At 40.9% G+C, this 17,037-nt stretch overlaps 1 protein-coding gene across 1 annotated transcript; it reads right to left on the reverse strand.

Annotated features, from left to right (window-relative positions):
* Positions 1-2,653: 2,653 nt before the first annotated feature.
* tnfrsf11a (tumor necrosis factor receptor superfamily, member 11a, NFKB activator) lies at positions 2,654-14,255 on the reverse strand. Its single transcript, XM_080864174.1, has 10 exons — positions 13,948-14,255; positions 10,088-10,163; positions 9,497-9,622; positions 8,272-8,418; positions 8,094-8,175; positions 7,638-7,705; positions 7,367-7,486; positions 7,157-7,206; positions 6,021-6,942; positions 2,654-3,294 (listed from the first exon to the last, which is right to left on the reverse strand). Exons 1-10 carry the CDS (start codon positions 14,020-14,022, stop codon positions 3,011-3,013), a joined length of 1,950 nt encoding a protein of 649 aa, XP_080720300.1. The 5' UTR covers positions 14,023-14,255; the 3' UTR covers positions 2,654-3,010.
* Positions 14,256-17,037: the final 2,782 nt, after the last annotated feature.

The raw sequence follows: 17,037 nt of genomic DNA on the forward strand, positions 1-17,037 counted from the left end.
GATGTAACAAAATCACAAGAGCAAATTTTTCAATTAAATTTGTAAGACACTCATTAAAAAGATTCTTATGTATAAAAATGCAAAAGTTCCACACAGTTTCATTCATTCATTATGTATTTATCAGCTACCATCTGCTGCTTCCATTCAAAGCAGTTCATCATATTTACATCCTCTCAAAAGCAAAATCATTATCTTTGAAGAAACTAGAAACTCCATCTGCTGTCAGTGCTGAGTAACGAATCTCAGCTGTAATGATCTTTTGCAAGTCTGCAGCTGGAATCCAAAACTTGCTTCCACAGGTGAGATGACTGTAATTTCAGCACATAAGCACTGTGGATTTTCTGGTGCTTTCCACAGGTCTGCGCTGTCACCTGGTTACACCGACTGTCAGGTTATTAAACCAACAGCTGATTGGGCTTTTTCTCATGCCTCGAAAGTGCTCCAGTATGAAAGACAAACCCTTTCTCAAGAGCCCATTTCCTCTTTTCCAGTGATCTCGATTCCTCTTTTAAAATTGCAAGCAAATAAATAAGGTGGTACACAATAATATGTCTGTATGTCTGTTTAGAAATGCCTATACAAATGCAACAAACAGATGCATCTCGTTTCTTGTGTTGCTGAAACTGTAAACATGAACATGAACATTTATCCATGATTTGTTGTCTTGTTTATCATCTTAACCTGCACTTACCACTAGGAGGCACACTATAGCAACACAAGGTGGTTGCTACCCTACATATAAGTCAAATGAAAGGCTGTTCTCTCACACATGAAAAGAAAAGAAAAAGCTGAAATCATTTAAATGTGCAGTCGGGCTCTGTGTTGGCCAGCCAGCCAGTTCTCATGTAAACCATGTGAAAGCTAGTCATAACTTCCTGTTTTCACAAACAACCATAAAATAAGCTGAGACAAGACGCACTCTTACACACATGCACACACACATATAAACATACTCCTGCTGACCCAAACCAGGCCCAAATGAGTGCTGCCAGTTCCTCTCATGTGGTCTCTCTGTGACGCTAGCTGGTCTGACTGCTAGATTAGTTTCTCCTCACAGCTGCTTGCCATCCCCGGGCCAGATGAAAGGCTGCCTGTCTGTCAACACAGGGACAAAGGCACAGAGGCCTTGCCACATGTGTAATTAGCATTGCTTCACAAAGATTATAGATCATCTTGTGGAGATAAATGAAGCCTTGGTTGTGTTTTGTCAATCTTCCCCCCCCTAAAATAGGAAAGTTGACCAAGAGTAACCACAGAATGCAGGATGGCAGCCATCCGTGAAAAAAATTAGATGCAAAACATTTAATTTCGATCAAAATAGTCTTTCAGTAATTCATTGCAATAGATTTGATTTATATGTACATTTTTTGTTTGTTTGTTTTTTGCATAGCTGCATACATATGGCAGGGCTATAAATTAACAGTTCATTGAAACTCCTGTGTGCGCTTCGCTGTTAATGGCACCACTCGACTTCACAAAATCCACACAATAAATCAATTGACAGCATATTCATTCGTCTTTGAGAAACAGATGAAATATATACACACACTGATCACATCTGAAACTTCTGAAATACACACAAACAATCTGCCTCGTAAAATCTTTCTTTTTTTTCCTTTTTTTTTTTTTTAAACAAAACCGTTATTATTAACAAGCATCGGAAGGCCTGGGCATTAAAATCGAATAAAAGAAATCACTAATAGAATAGCTTATCAAATGCATAGCATTTTGTTTCGAAGACAAAAACTGCACTTGTGTTGCAGTAGGGAGAAAATAAAGTCTACAAACAAGCATCGTACCAAAACTGGACGTGTCTCTTAAAAAATAAACAGATCCTGCAGGCAAGAAAGAAGAATTCACTCATTGATATGTTTAAAATTCTGTCCAGCCAGATCTTATTGTGGCTTGCATATTCAAAGTTCTATGATACAACAACTAAAACGCATGTTCCACACGGTGGATATTCCGTTACGCAAGTATCAAAATCATCCAGACTTACAAAAGTTAAAAACTAAGAGCTTACAGATGTTACCTAAAGCAAGTAATCAATAGAAATGTGTGGGACATTAAATATTTTGTAACTTCTTTGTATCGAGACCAAGCTGTAAGTTCAATGCAACGATAAAACTATTATGCACCTGCAGTATGAACTCTACTTCCACATCCATTTCACAACAAAATTCCCCATCACTGTCTGGAATGGAGGGAGTTTCCATCTGAAAAGGTCTGCAGCTTTTCTTCTTTTTTTTTCTGGGAATAGATTCCCGTGGCAAGATTCAGTGACTAATGTCTGAAATAGGCCAGGTTATAGATGGTTCATTAGTAAGACAACTGTGGAGACACAGAGTCAGATTCCCAAAAGACTGATCTCCCAGGTATCTGACTGATCACTTTAAAATGACTTTACACCATCCTTTCCTTGTTTTTATCTGGAAAACAGACATGACAAGACACATTTGTTTTTCATTATTACTATAACTTATTTGATGTACACCTCTTAGCCATAACACTAAACCCACCATTCTGCCAAAAAAAAAAAAAAACCTCTGCTGTGCATGCACATGAGCTCACTGAGGGTGTCCTGTGGTGTCTGGCCAGTGGGTCCTTTGGGTCCTGTGCGCCTCTGCAGATCAGGCTTGTTCTTGCTAACTCAGCAGATGTTTGATTGGACTGCCATGTGTTATGCCAAGTTGTCGAGCAGTTTTTTTGTTGTGACAGGACACTCTGTCCCGTTGGAGAGAATTCTGTTGTCAGGGGATGCCGTTGCCATGGAGGGATGTGACTGATCTTTAACGATGTTTAGGTGGGTGGTATGAGTCAATGGAAGAGGACCCAAGATTTCCCAGCAGAACATTGCATTGTAACAATATAATCAACATGATTCATTTCAGCTGACAGCAGTTTTAATGTTGTGGCTGATTGGTGTAATCAAAAGATAACATAGGCACCCGGACTATGGCGATGATCTCTGAAGTGACATAAAACATAAAGCAAAGCCACCGGCCGCTTTTCACTTTCCCAGTGATTGCTCCTCCATCGCTTCCTGGACTGGCAGTGTTTCATCTTGCAAAGTACAGTGGGAAATGTAGTCCCCTTGTGATCTCAAGCTGGTCTGAAAAAACGGAGCAGTCTCAGTGGCTTCTTCCTGGACAGGGTTGCCGAAGCCATCATCCCGCTCCACCTCGTCGCTGCCGTGAGACGTCTGGCTGACGCAGACAACAATGACGTCACCGCTAAAGTTCATCACTTGACCGCTGGAGATGAAGGTGGTGTTGTGGTTCCCAGACACCTGACCTAAATAGAAAAGTAACACAGAGGAGGCGTAAATGGTTAGGAGGCTATTTATAGACAATGTCTGAGAAAATCTTTAGTTTCACGTGAAAATCATAAACACTGTATCCCCAGACTGGTATAGAAAATGCCGATGCAATAACAGCCTATTGTGAAATTCAACGAGATGTGTTGCTATAATTGTAGGGTTGTGTAGGACTTTCATTTTTCCTGTACAAACAGGCTTCCAGAGCCCTATTTCATGACACAAGTGAAGAAGGGACTAACTGTTGGCTAACCTCATGTGACAAATGGACAGTGGGTGTAATGACTTTGCAGGATGACCACAAAAAGGCAACGGCTACAGAGACCGCCATATCATATCCTTCTCGACATAGAAGTGCTGGATACTGACGGAGCTAACTAAGTGAAACTCAAGACCACTAAAGGGAAGCAATTTGTCACAGGTTTTGGGGTTTTAAGGATTCAACTGAACAATTTTTTTTTTTAAATGTGCCGCTCAATCCACAAACATCTCAGTGTCTAATCTCCATCCTACAGTTGCTTTCCTGCCAAACACAAACTTGCATCAATACCCTTTGTGCCAGTGCCTGTATATTGTTCACCTACAGAGTTAAACCAGCAGGTGAATTAGGAAATAAACAGTTTTGTTTTGTAAATCGCATTACACCGCATCAAACCTCTGGTTCCTATTTTCTCCAGCCTCCTGTCTGACTTTCCAGGCGACAGAGGAGGCCAAACCTCCATGACTTACAGCTTATGTTCCATCTGTTCACACATATGCACACGCACACACATACAGTAAATGTAAGAAAATGCACTAACAGGCATTTTCACACCTACACATACACATATGCGCTCAAAAGCACATGCAGCCAAAGGCAAACGCTACCACAGACTCTCAAAATGTGTGTGTCTCTGTTTCAGTATCCAATCGCATTTCCCGGAATACCAGTCTGAGAGGGCAAGCTTGAAAATATGCCATTTCACCACAGCTCTGAAAACAATGCTCTGAGGAATCTGCTTGGGTCTTCTGTTTATCCTCTCTCAGTACCACGTTGATCTTTTTGGATACCCAAAAACTGCGCTGACAGGGGTAAAACTGACTTGTGCATATTCTCTATCAGAATCTGCCAATTTTTCATGGATAGGTGTCAGCTTAAGTCTTTGATTGTCAGACTAAATGTGGGTCATTAGCCCTATTGAGCTGACGCTCAACAAAGGCAGCCCCAAAATTGCCCTGAGCCGGTCAGTAGCTAATAAATAAAGCTAATGTGCACTGGGACGGCTACTGTGGGTGAGACAAGGGAAACCTCTGAACCTTGCCTAACCTTTAAATAGTATAGGCGGGAAGCCCTTGTAACAATTTTCATTACTGCATGATGGGAAACTGTGTTCACTTCAAGCCAGCAGATGTGTAATTAAAGTAACCAGTCATCAGTGAGAGTCAAAAAAAAAAAAAAAAAAAAAAAAAGGCTTCACAAGTTGGTGTGTGTGTGTTTTTGTTGGGTTTGCGAGGTTATAAAAGCATTACTCAAGCTGAGCACATCTTGGTTCAATTAAAGCTGCGGTCACTTTGCGCAACCCTATGGAACTCTGGGTAAACAGGAGTTTTGTACTGTAGATGGCATACTCGACACTGGTGCACACATACACAAAGAGCAGTGTTTGTTAAGAGTGCGGTTCTGGTGGCTCACTAGCACATCACACACACACACACACACACACACATATCTTTTTCCTGCTCCCTGTGTGGCCCCGCCAAAATCCAGGCTCAGATTATCAATACTGGCTTTAATAAAAGCTATTTCTTGGAAACAATCACACAAACGCCATATTTTTACGCTGAGACCAATCCTCTGTCTATTCTGTGTTCGGCTAATAACGTTTGAGCTCGAGCTGACCACTGTCTCTATCAGACTGCTCAGATATTACTGCTTTTATAACTAACCATAACCACTAGGAGCTCGAGGCACAGAGAATAAATGTTTCCCGTAGATTTTTCTCTTTGGCACAACCATAAGGTCTGTGTGAGAACAATGCATGCTCAACCCCGTGACTGTAAAACTTTCCATTAAAACCAATCTAAATTTCATTCTGTTATTCTTGGTGGCTAGTCCCACCTATGCTGTGGAAAGAGAACACTGCTATGTGGTGTATCCAATCATGTATGGGTATGACCCTGTGGCAACACAATGGCGACTGCCTACACAAACAGCGAACACAGAAATCCACCTGGCAAACACAACTGTGGTCCTGCAAACTTTGTAATGAGCCATTATCCCCATAACGCTCAACCACTGTGTTTTTAGTTTTTATTGACGCTGCTGAGCGGTCACAGCAAAAAAATAGCCAGGAAATAGCCAGCTCCAAATCAGCTTTTCATTACCCCAAGAGGAGTAAAAATAGATTTGTGACTGTGCGACTCAACTGCTTGGGGAAAAAAAAGTATATAATATAGTATAATATAGTATAATATAGTATAATATAATATAATATAATATAATATAATATAATATAATATAATATAATAGACAAAAGTGTACATTAATTTTAAAAGCCATAATTCTGTCCTGTCAACACTTGATGATTACTATTAAGTTACTATTATTACTTAATATTTTACCTTCCCCACTAGTTTGGAGCTAGTACCTTATCACTTCTCTTTTTCCTTATCATTAACATTTTTTGGGGCTTCTCATATGATCAGTTTTTGAAATTTCATGTACCTGAGGTAAGATTTGGATCAGCCAGCTGACTCTGAAGGCTCTCCGGTGAGCACTCCAATTCTGACTCCTGTGATGAGAGCTTGTTGTCTCTGCTGTCCCCACAGGGAACTCCCTGGTCTTGCTCTGGGGCTGTGGCCTCAGGGGGCTTGTCCATGTAGAGCTCTCCAACAGATGGGGATGGCAACAAGGGGGTGACCGAGGTCATCGCAGAGGTCGTGCTATGTTCTGTTGATGTGGAGTCTGTGCTCATCAGTCTGTACAACCCCTCCCATTTTGTTGGCGATCTCTCTTTCAGGTGAAATTTGAACTCCGGCGACATCTGGGACAATGGCAGGTAGAGTTCAGGAAGCGGACTGGTTGACTGGACGGCGGTGGAGGTGTGGAGGAGAGGAGGAGAAAGAGAAACAAGCGGTGCGACACCCGACTGACTCGTGGACACTTTCTTGAGATTTCCATCTTTAGCCTCTTTCCCACTTCCACCTCCATCCCTCTCTCCATCTAGCCCTCCACATGAACACGATCCCGGTGTTCCAGGGCTGACAGCCTGGCTACAGTCCTCATTCTCCCCTACTTCCAGGGGCTCGTGGACAGGAATGACACACATGCAAGAACCTGTCAAAAGCCGGGACACGCTCACGACCTCTTCTTCCGACACCTCTTCTGGTTCTCCAGATCTTTTGCTCTGATCCTCCATTGGTGTTTTCCTCTCAGTCCCTCCTTCCTCTGTCATCTCTTTTATGAAGGGCAGAGAGACCTTTACATCAGGAACAGAGATGGGCAAGGTGCACGAGGGGTTGTCAGTGGGGCTGGAGGGTGCTTGGTCGATAAGTTTGGTCACCTCACATGGCGTGCATTTTGAGGCACCAGAACCACCTCCTATTCCTCCTCCTGCTCCGCTGTGGTAAAGAGGAGCCAGTGTCTCCTAGAGTGAAGAAAACGATAAAAGAAGAGTTGTAAATTATTGCAAGTATGCACGTAAGATGATGTTAGATATATACAGGCTCTTTGCTTCAATGGAAAAAAAAAATTGTCACAAACAATAGAAAAAGTAGATGAAACAGCTTGCAACAAGTTTAGTTTCTATATGTATTCGGTTTTGTTTGAGGTTTTTTATTCTAACAGAAATTCCACCTTACCTGTTGTATCCGGGTCCTCTTCAGATTCTGGACACAGGATCGCAGATTTACTGAGAAATGAAACAACAAGATGTAAGTACTGAAAAAAATGCAGGAAAAAAAAAAAATCACAGTATTTATGAAAGTTCACGTTTTTGTGCCAACGTCTACATGTATGTTAAAGCAGTCGTACAGGCAGAAGAGAAAGGTTCATAGAGAATTTCGACCTACCAGAGAGTAACTTCATTTTGTCCTTGTAGCAGAAGAGAAGCAGAATGAGGGGACACAGAATGATAATGATTGACAGGACTGAAACCATCACCCAGAAGGACATAGGAATGACCGGGTCACCTGTAAGACAGACAATTATTGAGCTTGCTTTTAGTCTACTGTTTTTTCCCTCTCCACATTTAGTGTGACATTTAAGCCTCCAATTAACAGAAACGATTTTGTCATATGGAAAAAAATGACATTGTATATGTCCGTGTCGTTCCAAACTCACGTGGTCCACACCCTGCATCGGCTTCAGCACTGCCTTGCTTGATCTCCTTGCTGCCATCAGCCTTGCAACTGGGAAAGAGGAAGAAGAAGAGGAATATTTAGACAATGAGAATGTAGTTCGTTTTTTTTAGTTCTCCCTTCTACTCCACATTTTCCTACCAACGTGCTCAACTCGCAGTTCTGCAAAGATAACACCAGAAAGGCAGATGGATAGAGAGGAAAACAAAATTCTTTCTCTCTCCACCGTCATCATCATCGCCGATGATCTGTCAGGTCTGGCTGGCAGTGGAAGCTGATGTCTGCTCCAGCCAGGGTTCCAGAGGAAGTGGTGAATATATTACTCATAACCACTGCTGGCTGCCGGTAGGGACGGCTGCCCAACTGCATTTTCCCTTCACAATATGTCAAAAGATTCCAGGCTAAAAACACGTGTGTGCACGTGTGTGTAAGCGCTTACTTTGTCCACGGTTTGCACGGTTCGTCATCGTCCTTATCAGAGAAGAATCCTTTTGGACACGGCTCACACACCTTCCTCTGATCTATAATTAACAACACAAATCGTAATCTCGGATTTACAACTCGTTTGTAGGGACTTGTTATAAATGGGGGATGTTCTGCGTTGTGGACTTTCTCACCATGCTTTGTCTCAAGTCCCTGTCCGGGTCGGCAGGTGGGTATCTTCTCACAGAACTCACAGTTGATGGGGTAACACTGGAAGCCTTCAACACAGCGACATGGCTCCTCTTCTATCGAGTTTTCATTATTTCTCATAAAACCCAATCCTGTAGATTTAAAAGAAAAAGACAAAGGTACAAATGAAGTGAATGATTAAGTGTGTTAAATGCAAATTCCCATTCCACAGCTCAATACAAAGGAAAAATAATTCCATGATCTGAGCATTCTTGGCTACCACAACCCCGTTTGTATGAATATGGAGGTGTTGTGTAAAGAGTAAACAAAAAACTGAAGTGAAAATCATTTATTTGATTGAAAATAGCACACAAATAATGTATAAAAGTATGGAAAAGGTGGAAAATGTATTTATTGTGGTTCAAAAAACATTCGGAGAGGAGGGCAAGGAGATGTCTGTACACAAGCTTGTAAAAAAAACAAAAAACAAAGGAGTCAGTGGATGGGCTCAGAAGCACTTCCAAACATCACTGTCAGGAGACACAGGAGAGGGTGATATCTACAAAGGCCATATTAAAGTTGAATGATAAAAGTTTTCGCCCTTTTTGGAGGAAGGCCTTCATTATTTCAGCAGGACAATACCAAACGACATGGGGGGAAAAAATCTGACCTACTGAAAATATCTGACCCATTATTAAACGAGGCAAACAAAGACCTTAACTGCTGAACAGCTTAAAACCTTATTGAGAATGAATTTAGCAAAAACGTTCAGATTTTTTTCACCAATATGCTCCCCGAGTCCCCAAAGACGTATGGGGAGTTTTAAAAAGATGAGGCGATCCAACGTGGCAGTAAACCGTCTCAATCTCAACTTTTTAGAAATGGGACGGTGGCAAATGGTCTGCACTTCATTAATGTTTACACAGCTTCATGATTTTTTGGGAAAGGGGTTGCAAAAGAGAAACTAAAACATTAAAAACATGAGTATAAAATTAAATACTGTTGACTGGAGAGTATTCTTTTATGGTGTAGCTGTGACTGTAGAGTATGTTTGGAAAGGTTGTTTGATCTTTGTCATTCAAGTAACCAGAGATTGCCAAATTAATAAGCAAAACGTTTTATAATTAATTGATTAACTTTTTAGAATTGAAATGAATGGTATTTGTCACAAGTAAGAAGTGAAAAATGGATTTAAATGTATGGAATTGATAAATAAATGAAGGTACTCACTCTGATCACAAAACTTCTGCTTAAGACAGCGATAGGCATTGTTCAAACTGGGTTGATATTCTCCGTAACTGCATTTACGACATATAGTCTGAGCGGTATCAGTGCAGTCTTTAAACACATAATAGCCTAGTGGCAAAAAGAAGAGACAGTGGGTGTTAGGCAGAGGATTTAAGAACCCAGCATACATAATTACAATAACACAGAAAAGCCTAATTAAATAGAAGAAAACAAAAGAGAGACTGATAAAACTGGAGCTCCCTTCTTCTTTTTAAGCAGTTGATATATTTAGCAGTTTAAGTGTGTGTGTGTGTGTGTGTGTGTGTGTATCACGCATTTGTGGAAACACACGCACATGTCTGTGCCACTTTAAGCCAAAAAGATCTGCTTTTAAACATCCTTCCTCTTTTACTTTAGAATATTTGTGAATGGAAAGCTATTTTTACTTTATGCTGACTCCACAGAGGAAACCAGATATGCATCCACTATCTGTGTGTGTGTGTGTGTGTGTGTGTGTGTGTGTGTGTGTGTGTGTGTGTGTGTGTGTGTGTGTGTGTGTGTGTGTGTGTGTGTGTGTGTGTGTGTGATAGTTACCTGGTTGACACTTGTTGCAGCATTTGGAGTCTTTTAGGTATTGTGTTTCTTTACATTGAGGTCTGGAATCTGCGTTCTGTAATTAATGAAGACAAAAGATAAGTTTGTAACAGTTAGTAAGAGGTATAATGTTTGAGTCAGGACCAGGATGGTAAAAACATTTTCAAGACGTGCCCAGAAATTCTTTCCATGCTCTCAGAACACCTGAGCGCAGCTCTGAAGCCTCCAGACCAGGAAAAACAAAGTCCACAAGTACACAACAGGGAAGTAACAGGAATCATATAATATCCATTCTGGCTGACTTTGAATAATTAATCACTTGCAAATATTTTCCCAGCCATCAGTGCTGTGCTGTAAAATAAAAAAAACAAAAAACAAATCTTGTGCAGTTGTTACACTAGATTTCTAAAGGCCTTCTGCTCTAAAAAAACCACTATGCAAAGTTTCCTGATGTCACGCAGCTAAACACAGCTCTCGTTAGAAAGCATGGAAACAAACTATGAAACATCTTTGCATCTCTTCACAAACAATAAACGCTTTATTGAAAAGGTTACTTACTGTACTGACCTTCCAGCCGCTCTAAATTAAGGGCTGGAGAAGTCCTGGCCACACTGCTGAATTAGACAATTTGGCTGTTATAACAGAAATGATGCCAAAACCACAGTGTCTATATATAAATGTAGAAAAATAAAACCTAAAGGCCTGCTTTGACTCCGACCTTGAATTGACCACCAACATTTTGCCATTCAGTCTAAGCTTCATCTTCCTTACTACTAAATACTGTAATTTGTACTGTAATTGAATTGCTGGTGTTGCAGAGGTTCAGAAAAGCTTCCCCGAAGTTTTCCTTTGGGAAGCATATTCACAATTTCTTTTTGTTCATTTGATTTTTAATGGAAAAATCCCTGAGCTTACCCCAGCAGTTCAAGTATACAATACTGGACTCAACACTGTTTTCACACCCTTCTCATCCTCCCCTGTCTTCTTTCTCACACCTCTGATTAGACTGTGTCAGTCTTTCCAACTTCAGACCATGACAGCGCAGCATGAACACTCTCAAGCTTTTAATTACCTCCACTCAGACTCACACATCAGCCAATCTTTGTTTTATAATCTAACCAGAGGGATAATCATACACAGTGCTCATAGCTCAGACCGCAGCACTAATGGACACCATATGCTGCAGGAGACAGAAGTGACAGAAGTAGGAAAGATTCCCATGCTATTAAAAGGCTTGAGTATAGATAGATAGGTAGATATGGCTTTTAATATGCACAGCTGGACCAGAGCGCACAGGAAGCCAAAGGAATGCCGGGAATTGTGTTTTTGTTACCGCCACATCTAAACATTGGGTCTGAGTTACGTGAAACAATGTGTTTTGATTTACTAAATATATAATGGATGCAAAAGAAAAACAAGTGACCCACCCTATATGATTATAGGTTAACATAATGGTAAACATAGCACATCCGACCTCAGAGCTAACTTGATGTGCTGCATGTACTCAGATATGAAGTTATAGAATTGCTTGAAAAAGAAGATGTAGGGAAGTGGAAAGTATATGGATGGACAGAGCGGGCAGGACTTGGTGAAGCTTAAGAACAAAGAGGTATTAAGAGTTCCAGCCCTTCAGCGACATGTCACAACTGCCCCCTAGCTGGTTTCCGAGCTGTTTTGTTTAACTTACAGAAACATTCACCGCCGTGTGTGACCCTATCAAATGCAGAGCACATTCCATAAGCTTTCAGCGGACAAGGGAATTTGCATAACGGCCACAGCAGCAACAGGCTCAAAGCCAAGAGAAGCACACTGCACCTCATAGGCCTCTAGGGGTTTTACTGGTTCACGATAAGATGCTGTAAAAGCATATTGCACAACAACTGGATCTTTGTATAATGTTTGCACCTGTGATTAGTTTGTTTCTTAACAGCCATAAAAGCAAATCCCCTTAATGCCACCTGCATAAATCAAGACCTGATATCTCATACCTTTAATTATAATTCTTCAAAACAGAAAAAAGAAGGGACTAAGTTGTCTTAAAAATTCATTTACAAGTAACAGAAGAAACCCCCCCCCCCCCCCACAAAGAACGGCTGTTAAATTGGTGGAAATTGGTGACAGTCAATGATGTGTGAATAGAAAAAAAAATGCATATAATAGAAACACAACCCAAAAATCAAGGAAGAGCAGGTGCTGCAAAAAGTTAAAAGAATATGTGCTAATTGCTTTAATGAAACCTGATCCAGAGCTCATAGGCAGTGCACTGCTTTTTAAACCGGAGGTAGTCATAAATCTGATCTGGTACTTGACGGAACTTGAAGAGGTAAATAATTACTGGTCAAATATTCAATGAAAAAAGTCAGGGAAGAGGCAGCAAGATGTTGCTGATAACAGGACAACACGAGTGCATACAAGCAGGGATGAATGCATGACTGACTTGAAAATCTGGCAAATAAAAAGTTCAGGAGCCTTGTTTGTGGGCAGGCGAGCAATAAACCCAACAAAGCACAGTTCTTCATGATATATTGACTTTTAAGCTCTGAACATCTTGAAGCAATTGTGCATTGCTCAATGTCACAAAGACAGTTTGAAATGAACTCGGAATGTATTGGATGAAGTGGTTGCAAACCAAGAAAAAGAAGGGGAATTCTTTGGGAATAGTGTGAGTCAGTAATGGCAAGACCATGGTGAGAACAAACCAAAGCCAAGGGTTTGCAATGTCACCTTAAAACGTAGTTGAAAAATATTCCATCCCTCCTATCCAGACAACTGTCTGTATCACGTGTTTGCTTTCTATTGCCACTGCTGCTGGTAAAACTTTGACTTATTTCATAGACTTTTTGGGGGAAAGGAACAACTATATATTTCTTTTGCGCAATTGCCTCTCTGGATCACTGCATCGACAAGTAAAATGCCCCCACAAGCATTTTCTCTTGCAACACACCTCAGGAAAGAAGAGCGTGCGTTCCAGTCAAAGTTATGCCAATGCTGGCTTACGGTAATGCAGGCACACAAGCAATGATAGATCACTGGTGCCCAACAGTCCCACCACTTCAACCACATCTCATAAACTTCTCCACCTGGACAGCGTTAGCTGGTTGGACTAAACAACGGCGTGGACAACAACATGCCATCGACTATATTCACTCTCCCCTTCAAATTAACTGTGGCAGTGTATCAGCTGCGACATTAAGTCATTTTTAATCTCTGTAAATCTACTTAATAGGGTTTTTTAGTATGCGCTTCTTAGGTATATTACGAACTACGATAAAAAAAAAGGAAACCACAAAAAAAAAAAAGTTTGTAAAAGTTGGTTGTGATATGCAAAATAGAGATCCTGCTGTGGCCCCTGCACCACCTTTTTAAACCTCGCCTCTGGCTGACCCAATGAGGTTCCTGATGAGCAACTTGGACGTGGAAAGAATACTTGGTGGAGGGAGAAGAACGTCCAGTTGCCAGCGGCTTTTCTGTGGTCAGAGCAGGGGAGAAGTGGCTTCGGCCCAAATACAGCTGTTTCTAGTCAGTGTCTGTGCGTAAAAAAAAAAAAAAAAAAAAAAAAAAAAAACACTGTTCCCCAAATTTCCCTCGTCCCTCATCTGACCAGCTCATGCAAATGCTGGTGTGTTGACACATACTCGGGTTTACGGTTACATATCTTTTGCCTAAAACAACTGAACAACTGTTAATCTCAGCACTTTTGCATTAACTTTCTCATTTAAAGGGACCCCGATAACCCAAGGGAAGCAGTAAACAAGAGACCCACAGGCTTCAAAGGTGACCGTCAACTCATTTGATATCAACCTCTTAGCTAATTAATGGGGTAAATGTTTATCATTAATAGTGGGGAAAACGCGTTTTACCTGTGCGTAAAAGGTGACAAGGACACACGTAATCCAGCCGCGGAAAATCCAGCTTGTAGAAAAGTTTAATCTCATCTCTACTGATTTACAAAGACGACTTCTGAGGCAAACTTTTCTTTATTAGCCAATAAACAAAGATCCGATCCCCGGACTCTTTAAATGTCCTCACTGCAAATCAATTTTTCTTGAGTGCGTAAATGTGGTTGAACCTCCAAACATCTCACAGGACATCGCGCCTTCATTCCCGATTAGACAGCTTCAGTTCCCATCTGCCCTCTCATCTTCCTTCTGCTTTTCACCCACGCGTAGTGAAGGGAGCTGCAATGCAACGGCTTGTAAAAAATGAGTGACTTACCGAGAGTGGACTCCTCCCACGTTCATACGCAAAGAACGGTTCCACGCCTCCATCGCAGCCCTCCCGATCAAGCCGGAGAAATTATGTGTGTGACATTTAGTGCGCCCGACTATGAACCACCCCTTATTTCTCAGGTGGATAGATTTATTTAAACATGTGCAAACCAAAATCTACATTCAGTGCCGGCAAAAACAGAGTTTGTAGAAGTCTAACGAGCTCGAAAGTCAATATTTGGTATGACCAGCTTTATTCTTCAACACAGCCTGAACTCTCATAGACAAGCCTTCTTCTGACGTCTTTAGGCAATCTTCCGGATTAGTTCTCCAGGCTTCATGAAGGACATTCAGAGCTCTTCTTTGTATGTTGGCTGCCTTTTGTTTCTTTTTCTGCTGCTTCAATGATCCATGACACCATTGTGTGTTTTTCTCTGAGGTATGCTTTAACTGCACTTTAACTGCATTGGCAGTATGTCTGTGATCACCGTCATGCAGAAAAATGAAGCTATTGCCAAATGGATGTCTTCCACATGGTTTAGCATGGTGGATAAAAATGTGACAGTACTTTTCTGTACTCAAGTCCATCAGTTTTGGCAAGATCCCTAACAGCACCAAATGAAAGGCAGCCCAAAATCATAACAGAGCCTCCACCGTGCTTTACAGATGGCTGAAGACACTATTTATTTCAACCAGATGTTTAAAGTTTGTGTTCATCACTCCATAAGATCTGCTTTTGCTTTCCAGTCCAGTTCTTTTATATTTTGTCACATTTCAGCCTTTTTTCCCCCCACTTTTTCTCTTCATGGAAAAAACGCTTATTGTCATTTACCCTTTCACCAAGACCATGTCTGATTCGATTTTGGGCCAGATGCATCTCTCAGGTCCTGTATTTGATTTTCGCAGGATATTTTTCCTATGTCTTAATAAAATGATTTTCAGATACTGTTCATCTGCTGCCCTGCTACTTGTTCTTATGATCTCCACTTCTCCAGTTTCATCATCTTGGGGAATCATGTTTGGGGAACATGTAAAAATACTGTTTTGCGGTTGTTAAGCTGCGTCTTTCTGTCTAAAGAACACAAATAGTGGGTTTTTTGGTAACAGACTGCTAGTAACAAAGTGCCTAAAGATGCATCTTAAAATTGGATCTTTGCTAAGTTTTTTGTTACATCTAGAGTTAGCACTTTTTTATGCTCGAATGATTCATAGGTCAGTTTCAAGTAGCTTAACAAAGTTGAGAAAAGAAAAACATTCCTCTGAAATGGTCAGATAAAAAGACTCGACTGAAAATGCGTAAAAAAAAAATAAAAAAAATTAAAAATTAAAAAGAGAATTCTAAAGCCAGGAGAACTATTGCTCAATGCCACTTTAAACAAAAGTCTGTCTCCTTGGAAATAAAATTTAGTTTTGCACAGTACTGTAGGTTGTCAGATGATACTTCCCACATCATTGGTCAGACAGGATGAGCTATGACCTCATGGCAGAGATGAATTCATATATCATACACTGGAGCAGGAGTCAAAGCATGTGGTCACTTCTGTACACTTTGCTTCCTGCAGGAGCCATTCATCACTACACATGAGTAGGCTGCGCTCAACATAGTTCCTGGAGCGTGGGTCCTGGAACAACCATGATGGTGTCTTCTCTACAAAAACAAAAGTATAGCGATTGCTTCCAGGAAACACTGCAGCAGTTGTCTTTGCCCAGGAAAGAATGAGAAAAAGCTGGAGTTGTTATTTTCCTGGGAATTTGCATGGCAGATCAGTTCAAGCCTACATTGGCAGGTCTAGCAAGGAAATGTTTTGGAGAAAAAAAAAAAAAAAAAAAAAAGAACATGTTCTCACAACGACAGTTATGCAAATATTAAATCAAATGTTTATGCCTTGGATGAATAGGGCAAAGGCTGGAGAGAAGAGAAGTAAACAGAAGAAGAGAGAATACCCAGAGGGGGAAAAATGACTGAGAAATTTTTAAAAAGAAACATAAATTACTCATTTATCTATGTGAATGTACAGCACATATTGTCTACAAACAAACAAAAAATGGAGAAAGAAACATGCTGAGAGAAGCTGTTTTGTGGTAGGGCCTCTGCAGCTGTTACAGTAGCAATTAAGATTGGGCTCTTAGCAATCAAAGGCCTAAACTTGACTTTTAAAGCATCAAACATCCACATTAGGTTGACCCCGACAACAAAACTACATTATTATCACAGAAGTCCTTGTTAGTCCCCCCACTTCAAAAACACTTGCATTGTGGCTTGTTTTGATGTATAAAAATGGAGCTTTGCTTGCAGGCAAACACCACGCTGGTTTACAAGCATTATACTTCTAATGACCTGGGTCAGAGCACAGACTGTTCTGCAAGCATGTGGGCTGCGTTGCTTAGCATCACTTATAACAAGTCAAAGTTCACCGAGCAGAACTATTTTAGACGGCACAAAAAATAAAAAATGCATCCTTAAACTCACATAAATCACTGAAAGGTTTTGTTTAATGTAACACACACACACACACACACACACACGTTCCACAGAACAAAACAGCCAGTCTTGTTTGAAACCAGGATTTTGGAGGAATCTTCATGGGTTAGGCATGGTCTCACTTGAAAACGGTGAAAAGTGCAACGGGCAAAAAAGGAAGTCAGTTTTAAAACCTAAAGCAATCGTGTTCCAGTGGTTTTAGGACTGGATCTACATCGCTTCATCTGCCTTTGGAAACAGATGTGATCCGTGAGTCACCA

This window comes from Rhamphochromis sp. 'chilingali' (assembly GCF_963969265.1).
Source record: "Rhamphochromis sp. 'chilingali' genome assembly, chromosome: 18".
NCBI classification, from domain to species: domain Eukaryota; kingdom Metazoa; phylum Chordata; class Actinopteri; order Cichliformes; family Cichlidae; genus Rhamphochromis; species Rhamphochromis sp. 'chilingali'.